A 13,728-nucleotide genomic window follows, 5' to 3' on the forward strand; every position below is an offset into this window, starting at 1 on the left:
ATTGAAATTAATATTAAAGTGAATGGGAAAAGGGTAGATGGATAGAAGGGAGCAGGGAAAAACAAGTAAAACTGATAATGCATCCTATTACCTCTGGCTGGATCAAAGAAAGGGGTTGTAATATAGTTAACAGTTAGAGAAAGCATCATATACATGATCTCACTTGATCTTTGTAAGGTCTGCTTGGGGTAGGTGGTGGATTATGAAGTTACATCTCCAAGTTCAGGGATATAACTTTAAAATGAGGAAACGCAGGATCATTGCTGACAAATAGCTTGATTAAGGCTGGGACATGGTGGAGTCTATAGAGACTTAGGTGCTAGCCCTCCTCTACCTGGGCTGTGTCGCACACAGTAACCACTAGCCACATGCAGCTGTTGAGCCTTGAAAAGAGGCGGATCCAAACTGAGATGTGCTGTAAATGCAAAATATACCTGAAATGGAAGATGGTACAAACAAAAAAAGTAAAATATCTCATTTCTAATTTTAATATATTGATATTTTGGATATGGTTGGTTAACATATATTATTAAATTAATGTCATCTGTTTCTTCTTTCTTTTTTTAGTGTGCATTCTAGAAAATTGTAAATCACATCTGTGCACCACATCACATCTCTGTTGGACAACACTGCTCCAGGTTACTCCTGATCAAGTAAACCAAGAGCTAGAGATTTTGAGCAGACCTCAGACTGAAGGGAGGGTAGAGAGGTTGAAGGCATTTTAAGCAAAATAGTGAGAACACAGGTATAGAGACGAGGAATGATGTGCTTTGGACAAAAGGCAGCTGGATGTGAAATACTGATTATACACTTCAGCTCCAAAATCCTGGGTTTACACCTATTGATGGCAGCATGCGTGGATTTAGAGGTCCCTTAATCTCTCTGTTTCAGTCACCCTGCCTCTCTCTCTCTCATTTCCATCCTTCGGTACAATGAGTGGGGTAAACCGGAAAACCTTCAAGGTCTTTCTCTTCCCAGCTCACACCCTTTACGACTGCAGGGTCAGGGGCCGCCCTTGTGAGGAGTGTAGGTGTGTGCGTGCACGTGTGTGTGCATATGGATGTGCAAGCAGGTCTGAGGGCCGTCCCCATCAAAGCTACGTTTTAGGGAGGTTAATGTAACCCCCACGAGTGGTTTGACAAGCACTGAAACGAGACTGGAAGTAGGGATACCAGGTAGACACGAAGTGGACTGAAATTATGAACTAAAATTAAATTTAATTACGCGCTTACCAGGAGGGCAAAATGAAGCACCACCCACACCACGCCCAGCGACGTCACCAGGAGATCGTATCGATTTCTTCGGCTTTGCCAGAAGCCAGCAGGGGACATTGCTATGATCTTCATTGTAACCTGGGGGAAAAAGTGAAGGAAGTTAATACAGGCTGAGTGTTCAGAACATGTCATATATATTTTTAGGACGAGGTAACCAAAATGAAACATTTACTACTGAGCCATACGATTTTTTTTTTAAGCCAACCAAATTACAAGTTAATATTCCCCACATGCTTTTCTCATTGCTTTATGACTAGTTCTGATAGCAGGACATTTTTCTTCTTCGAGTGACAGACCATGGATTTTGGGTAATAACCAACCAGTGCACGGTGAAATAAAAGTCTGCTTGTATTCCAAAGAGGATTGGCCTGGAAGGCAACACGATATGGCCCTTATATGAAAACGATCTTGGCTGGGCCAAGCACAAATACCTCTGAGCCAGCTCCCTTTGCCACTACATTATAACTTGAGTCCCTGAGTTATAGTGGATTGTGTAGTTTGCTATAAATACCTTAGCTCACATAACCAAACAGTCCAACATTTAGACAAAACCACAGCAGCTTTTCTGCAGTTAACAAAATCTAAATTATAAAGCGAGGTTTTGTTCAAATTAAGTAAAACACCCTAGAAAAGGAAATGTTGTAAGAACATGCTACCAAAAACGAAAAGGCTTCAAAGGCAGTGGGACGCTTAGCTGAGAGTAAGGGCTTCAAAGGAGGACATAGTTTCAGTTTAAAATTGTGCACGGCATCCCCCAGAGCCAGCTGACTCATCACCGTACCTCCAGAACAAAGATGAAGGTGAAAACAACCGACATGGTTGCCAAAGGAACCGTCACTGGATCTTCAACATCCCACTGCAACAGAAAGCACACAAGGCTTTTCCTGCATCGGTGGGACCCGGACAGACCCCCGCCCTCCCCCCTTCCCACTTTAACATGACTGTGGATTATGATTTTAATACTGAAGAGCACAGCCTGTACATGCATACGGCAGCTTTCAATAGTTCTGGATGTACCAATGGATAAAAAATTCATTCCCAGAGTCTTTGTGTGAAACAAAATACCTTGACAGACAGCAGCACCGACTGGGCCAGAACGAGTAGTGCAATGGTCCTCTTAAAAAATGGATGCTGGGTTATGTCATACATTTTAGCTCTAAAACCATCATTATCTGTAAAAGAAAGGTTTAGGCAAGGGCATTTTAGACATAGGTCACACTTACTTTCTTGTCTTTCCTTTTCTTTAATGCTCATCTGAAAACCCATTACTTTCTTTCTTTCTTTTTTTTTCTTTCCCTACAGTTCAATCTATTGTGAAGTGTTTTGCAGGAATGGCTGGCTCTGAATATTTAAAACGACAGTGCAAGGCGCCGCTCTTATTGGAAGGAGAATCACATCATTTAATTTCTGTCAGTTTAATACAGTTCACTCATACTTTTAAAAGGCAAGCACAAATATATTTTATTTAAAAATTCTTTTTTTTTTTTTTTTCATTGAGGCTTATCCTGAAAGCACTGAAGCACAGCCTTTGGCTTGATTTTAATAGCCTGATGGAGAGATCTATAGTTTGGAGCCTGTTTCTATATTAACTTATGCACAACCTCCTAGTGGCCTCACGATTATTATTTTAATTTAAATCTTAGACTCCTGGGGAATCATGAACACTAGTGCCCAACATGAATAAAATCAGAATATCTTTGATACCCGGACGAGGTGGGAGATGAAGAGGTTGTGCAATCTTCAGTCTGCTCTTCAGATCTTCCCATCTTCTCTGATCTACAGTCAGCAAAGCCGTCCCCTTAATAAACATAGGAAAGCAGAAAAAGACCCTTTGTCATGTACTGTACACCAAGAACCTTCCAAATGGGGTGGTGAGACAAACAAAACCAATTTCGGGGTTTAAAATAAAGATATTCTTCAAAAACCTCAAGAGTTTAAAAACACTTGTCCAGGATTCTCAAACCTGATCTTGAGGAAAATTTCCAAAAAATGAAAGCCACGTGTATCAGAGAGTATTCAGCAGCCTTTAATTTGTATCTTTGTAGATGTATAATGTTCAGGTTTGTGAAAATTTAAAGACAGTTTTCTATATGATTAAATTTTCAAAGAAGGATACTAAGTCTAATATGACTGTATTCCTTTCATTTCATTGTAGAAGATGCAGTAAAATTACTATTTGTCAATGCTGCTGCTTCGAGCTTAAGGTATTTTGTCTTTTTTAATTTTAATCATTAAGCTATTTTAAGTGGCATGAAGCTATAGAATTTGATCTTTAAAAAAATTAGTGCTATGACAACTGGCTAAATGGGATAAGATCATTTGTATTATGTAGTAGAGTGGTGGATTAAGATGTACATTCACAGAATATAATATAGTGTAACTTAATATAAAGTAATTCCTTACTTTATATTACTTTACTTTATATTATATCATACATCATATCAAATCATAATATATTAAAGTCAGAAATATAATAGGAAGGTGGAAATTTTTTTTAAGAAGTTTTCAGAAAAGATTTTCAAATAATGAATGAAATAGATTCATGGAATTTTTCGCCCTTAAATAATCTGGCAAAATACATCTTTTATTTTCTTATTACAAAAGTAATATGCTCTCATTGTAGAACCATTTAAAAATAAAAAGAAGAAACAAAATCATTCATAATTCTACCATCAAGATATTAACATTTCTGTGTCTACCTATATGACCCTTTTTTAACATGCAAATATTTTACAAAAAGGCATCATCTTGTGCATGCCACTTATAACATATTTTCCCATCTAAAATATTTTGATTTTTTGAATGTATGGCACTAAAATATTCTTAAACATTATTTTAATAATTGCAGGAGATTTTATTTCGTTTGGACATTTAAGTTGTTTTTACTTTCTGCTCTTATAAATTAGACTGCAATAAATATCTTTGAATTTCACATATCCGTAATTACTTCTTTAGAATTTCAAGTAGCAGAACTCGAAATTGCATGAGAAAGTTGCGTCAGATTATATCCCCAAAAGCAGTGGATGAGAGAGTTTCTCCCTCTGCTCCTCTGCTTCCCTGGGTACTTACCATCTTTAAAACATCTCTGGGAATTTGGCAGATGCAAACTGTTATGAATTATTATTTTAATGATTTCTTTAAAATTATTTATTAGGACACCTTTTTGTGTGGTTAAGCTGGCCAGTATTTAAAACTCTCAACTATTAAAAATGATTGCCCCCCATTCACTTATTCAACAGCATTTATGATTATCAACGGTAGCATTCTCTATGAGCAACAATAATATAGATTCTATGATCAAAGAGCTTATTATTTAGTGATTACATTTTTTAATAGTGAACCAAGAAGGGCAATAGAAATAAAACCTAAAATTTGCATTTATAGAAAGTATCAATCACGGTTTTTCTGGGTAGTTGGAACAGCCTATAGGGCTACAAGATCTCTGGAAATTTCATGAAGATTTGCATCTGTGTTGACCATTTCTGAGACTATAAGTTGCTAGGACTGTGAAGGGGGTGGAGGTGGGGTACACTTTGTGTGCTGGTGAAAGTGGCGGGAAGAATCACAGAATGTTAGAGCAGGAGTAGGCTGTCAGAGCAGTGGTCTCACCTGGTGAGCTTTTAAAAAATATCTATGCCTGAGGTCCAATCTAGAGAAAAATCACCAGAATAATGGGGGAAGAGCCCCGGCATGGGTACTTTTTAAAGCTCCTGTGGTTATTCTGAAGAATGGCCATGGTAATGATTGCCAATAAGGCAAAATGTATGCGGCCCCCTATCGCTCACTCAGGCTCCAACACAGCCTTCTAATGCCTCCTTGCCCCCTGTCTCCAACTTTGCCATGATCCAGTCCCTACACTGCAGCCAGCGCGACCTGGTCACAACCTTCAATCTGATGACACTTGTTTAAATCCTTCAATAGCTTCCCTTGCATTTAGAATAAAATCCAAACTCCCTATCCTGACTTATATGGTCCAGTCTAGACTAGGGCCTACCTAACTCTCTGACCTCATGAAAATATAACAAGTAATGACACCTGGAAATCCACCACCCAGACTTAAGAGATGCCAACATTTTCCTGTATTTGTTTCAGATCTTTTTACTTTTTTTAAAATAAAATGTAATAGATGTATCTAAAATCACCCCCACTTCTAACCCTATTCTCCCTTTTCTTCCCAGACCTGATGACAATTCTTCAGGAGTACATCCTCCATTTTATGTTTCCTTGCTTTTGCTACTTACGTATGTATAAATAAATAAGAATGTGTTTGTTTTGAATTTTAATAATTTGTATAAATGGTATCCATTATGTGCCTATGTGCTGTTATGGATTTAATTATATGCCCCCCCCTTTATATATCTCCTATCTCCCTGTCTAGTTAATGTGATTCAATTTGGAAATAGGATCTTTGAAGATTTATGAGTAAAATGAGGCCAAACTGGATTAGGGCAGACCCTTAATCCATTATGACATAGTGTCCTTATAAGTAGAGGAAATTTGGCCACAGGCAGTAAGAGAGAGAGAGAGAGAGAGAGCCAACCATGTGACAGGGCAGAGATTGAGTTATGTTGCCATAAACCAAGGAATGGAATGGATTGTTGGTCACACACCAGAAGCCAGGGGAGAGGTACGGAATGAGTTCTCTACTTCTAGAGGAAGCTTGGTCCTACTGATACCTTGATTTTGGACTTTTAGCCTCCAGAACCATGAGAGAATAAATTTCTGTGGTTTTAGCCAACCAGTTTATGGCACTTTGTTACAGCAGGCCTGGCAAACCAAGACGTGTGTAGTTTTTTTTCTTTTTTTGCATGGGCAGGCACCGGGAATCGATCCCTGGTCTCTGTCATGACAGGCAAGAATTCTGCCACAGAGCCACCGTCGCACTATCCCTGCAGTTTGTTTTTATTTTCATTGAAAAGTATGTTTCTTCACATAGCTAGGTCTAATTTGTTCATTGTAACTGCTTGTATAGTAGTCTACTATACACACATGGCCCAATTTATTCATTTTAGGTTCATGAACTATAAACAATGCTGCAATAAATACATGTACTATCTCATGGTAAATATCTATGAAAATTTCTCCATAGTAAATCTTTGTCATAAGAGCAATAACCAAAAAATTTTCCTATCAACAGTATATATGTATTTCCATTTTCTTACATTCTTGTCCATACGCGACATAACTAAACATTTTTATTTGGCCATTTTGATTGGTGTGAAATATATCTAATTTTGTTTTAATATTAACAAGATTAAATATTTTTATGTGTTTATTGGTGATTTCCATGTCTTTCTATGTGAACTGCATGTTCATATTCTTTGCTCATTTTTATTTTGCTCTTTACTTTTTACTGTTTTAGAGAAATTCTTTGTATATTCTAGACCTTAATCTTATATCAGTTATCTGAGTTGCAAATATTTTCTCTTAATCTTAGCTTGCATTTTTCTTTCGATTATAATGTATTTTATCATTCAGAAGTTTTAATTTAATGTAAACTATTTTGTAATTTTTTTTTTCCATATGGACTTTACTTTTTTGTTTAAGTTCACAAAATCTACAACTACTCCAGAGTCTTAAATTCTGCATGGTTTAAAAAATGGCTTAAATTTTATTTTTCAAATCTAGGTCTTTAACTTATCTGGAGTTCATCTGTAAGTACTCTGTGAATTAGGGATCTGAGTTTTGTTTCTCACATATAGATAGCCAGATATCCAGCATCACTTATTGATGGTCTTCTCCTTTTGATTTGTTATGATACTTCTGTTTTATAAATGCATGGCTGTGTTGTGGAGCTTTCTATCCCTGTGACAATACCTGTGCTGTTTTAATTACTATAGTCTGCTTACTTTTCTACATTTTTGCACTTGTTCAGTCTTACTAGAGGTTTATCTATTGACATTTTTTTTGAAGAAACCAGCCTTTGTCATTCTTGAACTTTTCTCTGGTTGTTTTGTTGTCCTTATTATCAATTTCTGTCCTTATCTTTGTTATTTTCTTCCTCCTACCTTCTTTGGTTTTACTTTGTTGTTCTTATTATAATTTATTGATTTGGATATTTGATATATTACTATGTAATCTCTGATTTTTCCCTAACATACATTTTAAGCTATAAATGTCCCTTGAATTGTTGATTTAACTGTACCTTGTGATGTACTTTCTGTTACGTACATCGAAATGTTTTATGATTTTCTATAATTTCTTCTATAACCCATGTTTTAGTCTGCCAAAGCTGCCAGAATGCAACACACCAGAGACGAATTGGCTTTCAATAAAAAGGGATTTATTTAGTTAAAAATATATAGTTCTTCAGAGGAAAGGCAGCTAACTTTCATCTGAGGCACTTTCTTACGTGGGAAGGCACAGGGCGATCTCTGCTGGCCTTCTCTCCAGGCCTCTGGGTTCCAACAGCTTTCCTCAGGGTGATTCCTTTCTGCATCTCCAAAGGCCTGGGCTGAGCTGTGAGTGCTGAGATGAGATATGCTGAGCTGCTTGGGCTGTGCTGCATTGAGCTCCCTCATTTGAGCATCCAGCCACTTAAATCAAATATCATTCATTGCAGCAGGCATGCCTCCTAGCCAACTGCAGATGTAATCAGCGACAGACGATCTTCAGATGCCATTGGCTCATGTCCACAGCAACAGAACTAGGCACCTTCACCTGGCCAAGATGACAACTGAAGCTAACTACCACAACCCATAAACTATATAGAATGGTGCCTTAATATTTATGAGGTATGAGGTTTCTTTGCTATTTCTTCTATTATAGTTAGAGAACACATTCACTGTAGTACTGATTCTTTGATGATTATTTTATGGTCTTGTAGAGGATGCACGCTGTACTTGAAAATAATGCATATTTTCATATTGTTGTCTTCAGTGTTCTTTATGTGTCCATTAAACCAAATTTCTTTATTGTGTCCAAATCTCATATTTTCTTTTTTTTATTTATTTTTTTACATGGGCAGGCACCGGGAATCAAACCCAGGTCCTCTGGCATGGTAGGCAACCATTCTTGCCTGCTGAGCCACCGTGACCTGCCCCTCATATTTTCTTTTCTTCCCCTGTCTGATTTATGAGTTTGGGGACACATGATAATATCTCTTGCTATGATTTTCAATTTGTTAACTTCTTTTCACAATTTGGTTAATTTTTGCTCCATACGTTTTAAGGGGCAAGAATTCTGTATCTTTTAGGTTATTAGTTTCTTTTATCATTAATTAATAACACTTTATGTATGCTAATGATACTTGTTTTTAATTAATGTTTCTGAGATTGTTATTGTTAAACCACTTTGATGACAAACTGAAAACAAATACTTGTTCTTTGGACATTATAGAAATTGATATTATACAAAAGAAGATACTTTGGAAAGTTGATCTATGAAAGGATTTGAAAGAATAACAAGCATGAAGTTTTCTTCTGAACATTAATATATGAAAAATTCTTATAGTTTAGTATTGTCAAAATAAATTTATTAATCCAAACATTGTCTTACAGTAGGGAAAGTTAAAAACCATATTATTACTGGTATGGACTTTGAACTTTTAAAAGAAGATTCCATTCTCTAAAGAAGACATTCTTATAGAACCAAGAGTCTATGTGTCTTGCCTTGCATAATTCTGAATTGTGAAAATATTGCCTCCAAGCCGTACCTTATTTCCAATACCTTTATATCTATTACCTATATGTTTGGAAATCTATTACAATATCTCCAGATATGACTACTAACTCCATGAGGACAGATATATTTATCTGTTTAGTATCACCATTATGTTTTCAGCACCAAGACCCATGTTTCTACCTATCAGGTGCTCAAAATAAATCTGAGTGAATAATAAATGAATACATGACTTAAATAACAACTTATGTGTTACCTTCCAAAAGCCTGCAGAAAAGATATCTCTAAAAGGTTCCCATCATTTAGAAATTTCATCTCAAATTAAATAATGAAGTCTGTAATGTTAGATAACACAATTTTTTCTAATTTTCCTCTTTCTCTAAGCACCCATTTGAGCTTAAGATATGTCTTCCCTCTCTCAGCCATGAGGCTTCTTTCTTCCTATGTGCTAAATACAATGAGTTTTGTAAGCATGTCCTCTCTGGTTATCCAGCTTATTTCAGCCATTCTGCCAAATTCAAGAGTTGTAATTAATTACGCATTTTTTCCCACTTATTGAACATTTTATGTCTTTCTGTTCATGTTGCTGAATTTTGGACTCCCCTAGGACCTACAGCTCTTGAAGTCAGGTGACGGCACAGAGGAAGTCGTTTGGTCCACAGGCATTTTGAGCAAGCAGAGCCTAAACTCTCCTGTTAATTGACTGATTAACTTCTGCTCAGATTCTGAAATTCCCAGTGTCTGTTCCATCACACAGCTCAAAGGCATCTAAAAAGACCCATTTCCTCTTGCTGCTTGGCATTAAATTGAATCTACTGTAGGGCTTAAAGAGACTCATCTCTGAATGTGTTAGGAAGTAAAAGAGGAGGGCTGGGCCACAGGGTCTCTACCACGCTTTCTAACTCTAAAAGTCCATATAGAGTAGCGTTGGGGCCCAAAGGAAGGATTTTCAAATCACATTCTTTGAATGTCTGGATGAAATGACATACTTATTAGGCCATACTTCAAAGGTGGCAATCAACTGGTGGCAGCTGTAGACATGATTAAATGCTACTACACACGTTACATCTACAGACAGTGAAAGATACAGTCCCATAAGCAGCTACACAAGCCAAAGAGCTCTCGTGTGAATGTGCACAAATCCTTTGGGGGTGTGAATAACATCTAACAACCTGAGCTTTGTAGGCAAATCTAGCTTTAATTCAGTGCAGAAAGATGGCCAACATTTTTATATTCTTGCATTCGAAGAAGCACAAACCCTATGGTATGCAGACCTGGTTCTGAATTCTACTCCCACTTTCTACTCCTTATGAACCTCAGAGAAGTCGTTTAACCTCCATATGCCTCTTTTTCTTCATGCATTTCAGAGTTGTGAGCATTGCTAGAGATAGATGTAAACCCTTAATGCATGGTGTTGCAGGCAGCCCCTGTTTGTTAAAGCCACTTCTTATTGCAGCAGGTAGGCCCCTGTTTACTCGGGCCATTCCCTCTTTGAAAAGTCTCCCAGGCCTCGAGGATGGTCAAAACTGCAGTTTTGAGAATTCCCACAACCACTCATCCGCTTCTGCAAACTCAGCTTTGCAATCCTTCTGGGTCTGATGGCTGGCATGCAGCCAATCATCTCCCTCAAACATCACCAGTTACCATATTTGAAAAATCCCTGTCCCAAACGAGCCATTTTGTCTATAAGAAAGTCTTGTGTCAGCCCCTGTTTGGGTCTCAGGCTTTCAGAGGCTACTCCGCTGAGCCCTATGGCCATGAACAAATAAACCCTATTTCCTGAAACTTCGGAGTCTCAACCCTTGTTTGTTCTGTTTCTGAGTTCCTGGAGGCTTGCAGCCTTGTCCCTGGTTTCGCGCAACAATAGTAGATGTGTGATTCCTAAAGACTGACGCTGACCCAGAAGGGCGCTCATCAGTGGTGTTTGGGACAAATCCCTGCATCTCATCAAGGAGCTCTAACAGAAGCTTTATCTACAAATTCACTTTTTGAGAAGAAACCACACTTGCTGTTTCCTCATTTGTGAGTCCTTGTACTGATCATATGGAGCAGTTATGAACTCACCTTGTTTCCTGAGCTCATAAAGTGCATACGGTTTATATGAAATTAGCAATTCTTCTTTTCATTCTGTGCTTTAGGATATAAAAATTTATTCCCCCTGAACCCCCACCCCTTCAAAATTCTGAGTTCACCTACTTAGCTACAAAAAAAAAGCATAGGAGTTACATTTTGTGAAAGTAGAATTTCCTGCAATCAGTGAATCCCTTTTGGCTATTGTATTTTAATAACTTGCTGCACATCCTTTCAATTTGAACAATAGGCGATGTGTTGTCAGTGATTTAATGACAGCGCTACCAAAAGGGTAAATTTAGCAAGAGGATTGTACTCTAAAGAATGCGTCTGAAAGGCAGCAATGAGGTGGCTTATAAAATGGTTATAGAGATTATTTACACCAGTCACATTACAGTTTAATGTGGCTTCATGCCGTGTGTGGAAAAATACCTCAAAGTGAGTGGCTAGAAAAAGAACTATCTGTGGTATTCAAATCAAGAATTCTTACCTTGTTTTCATTGAAATTAGCAATAACTACTCCAACAAAAAGGGTCAGTCCAATCATGCAACCCAGGAAAACAAAAACATGAATATAGATTCCATGGATCTGCATAAATGAAAAATATGGTTATTCATCAAAGAAAATGAAGGCAGCTCTTGAAGCGTTGAAAAGATTTGATGTGCTTGCTTACCGGCCCCACACGATGAATAATAACATCTCTCACTTCCACCCAGCCTTTCAAGGAGAGAACTTCAAACAATGCCAACATAGCATTTCCCACATTGTCAAAATTAAAGTTCCGGGGATTTGCCCTGCAATTCAGAAAGAGAAACATGGTGTGAAATTCCGATGAGAAGCACCCTAAGGAAAAATCTGTGATCTTTTCCAATTTGGGTGCAAGATATATTTGGGAAGGTGGGTTATAGGGAATTCATTTGCTAAATAATGATAATGAATTAATGTGGTATAATTTATTATGTTCTTTGGGTAATAATGGTGTTCTAAATTTAAAACAACAAAATGCTAAACAACTTCCATTTTACAATGGGTGGCGTTGAAAACCCTACAGGTTCTGCAACATTTCTGGCTTGTTCTAGTCACTCTGAAGACTAGACATATATATTCTAGTTAGACATTGTATAGAAGATTTTCAAAAATAGGACCTTGGATTTTGTTTGTTTGTTTGTTTTTGGAAACTTGGATTTTGAATGTGAATTTTAAAATACTTTTATAAATGAAAACCCTGCTAAAGACATACATTAGAATTTCTGTATTAGTACAAAAAGTGTAAACAGAGTAGAATCTGGTATTCTATATTTCCTTCTATATTTATTTCCTCCTACATTTATTTCCTTCTATATCATCACTAGGAATGCTATGTTGTAAAGTAATGATGCAGTTAGAAGTTACTGAATTGGCAAAAGATTTTTGCTCACAGTCTAATGTTTCAGATCACTCTATTGCAGTTTGATATTTTCTCTTATAAACTCTGAGTGTGCTCAATTGACAGTTTTGTAGCTCCCACTGCAGAATCTTCTGTCTACACACGCAGTGGATTTATATTTTTTATATTTGTATTTAATTTAGTATATTAAATTTAAATGAAAATCCCTAAAGGAAACGTTGATAGGAAAAAATCTAAGAGAATATTCTTGTACTTTCATACAATTAAATCATGGGTGTTAAATTTTGATAAATGAGCTTACAGGAAAAGAATATCAAAATATAATTTAAGGGTGCATGGGTGGTTAGGGCACATGGGTAGTTCAGTGGTAGAATGCTCACCTTGCATGCAGGAGACCCAGGTTCTATTCCCAGACCATGCAAACCCCCTCCAAAAAAAAAAAAAAAATATATATATATATATATATATATATAATTTTATGTATAATTTAGTAAACAACTAAATCAGAATCTCAAATACAATGATGACTGTGTGATCCCAAATTACATGGAGGTGAGCTTTTGGTGAACTAGAGGTGAGCTTAAGGGTATAACTGTATAGTATCAGATCCATTAACATTTAATATTAAATTATTGGTAATTTCTTTCTCTGTTCTCTTAACTTCAAGCCCCCAGGGTCAGTGGTCATGGCTTACTTATGGTTGCACCCAGGTGTCAAGTATAATAAACCGGCAAACAGTAAACACTCAATAAATATTTACTGTAAAATGGAATCCTTTGTTGATTTTTCTCCCATGTATGCAATTTTCCTATATCTCAGTCCTCTGCTTAAAATAAAACACACAATATTTATATTTTATTCCATTTTACTGAGGTAATTTTGATCTCATCAAATCTCAGAATGATTCAGTAGAAAATGAATTTATTCTTCTGAAGAGAGAATACAGAAACCAGGCTTTCTACTGAATTAGATACTGCATATTTATGTCCTAAATTATAATTATGAAAGCATTCCTCTAGGCCAATCCCCACATATAACTTATTTTCTTAATCACAAGATCTGATTAAGGCAATATAAAATTACACAAATTGTGGCTGCAAACTCCTGATGAGCTTTCTGAAAAAGGAAAATGTAAAAATTATCATATTACATTTGGCATTTTATTTGACCAAGGATTTTTATTTCACTACAACTAATCCAAGACATGAGATCCTGAATGAATTGACAAATGCTACTGGTATGATGCTCAAGGGATGCCCTTTATTCTCTTATGATTTTAAAAGGTCATTGAATTTGAAATCCTTAATAATAACTTACACAAAACATCTCAGTTCAATTAACTCTGATATTTAAAACCATGTGTAGCTGATGTCATG

The 13,728-nt window shown here is 36.6% G+C and overlaps 1 protein-coding gene across 1 annotated transcript in view; it reads right to left on the minus strand.

The window, feature by feature from the left end:
* The window catches only part of NALCN (sodium leak channel, non-selective), a 326,977-nt gene that overhangs the window by 16,597 nt on the left and 296,652 nt on the right, over nucleotides 1-13,728 (minus strand). Inside the window, exons 28-33 of the mRNA XM_077155855.1 lie at nucleotides 11,639-11,759; nucleotides 11,455-11,553; nucleotides 2,979-3,072; nucleotides 2,340-2,446; nucleotides 2,056-2,130; nucleotides 1,233-1,352 (exon numbers count right to left, since the gene is read on the minus strand). Of these exons, the coding sequence (XP_077011970.1) occupies nucleotides 1,233-1,352; nucleotides 2,056-2,130; nucleotides 2,340-2,446; nucleotides 2,979-3,072; nucleotides 11,455-11,553; nucleotides 11,639-11,759 (616 nt within the window). The remainder of the gene's footprint in view (nucleotides 1-1,232; nucleotides 1,353-2,055; nucleotides 2,131-2,339; nucleotides 2,447-2,978; nucleotides 3,073-11,454; nucleotides 11,554-11,638; nucleotides 11,760-13,728) is intronic.

This window comes from Tamandua tetradactyla, chromosome 4 (genome assembly GCF_023851605.1).
Source record: "Tamandua tetradactyla isolate mTamTet1 chromosome 4, mTamTet1.pri, whole genome shotgun sequence".
NCBI classification, from domain to species: domain Eukaryota; kingdom Metazoa; phylum Chordata; class Mammalia; order Pilosa; family Myrmecophagidae; genus Tamandua; species Tamandua tetradactyla.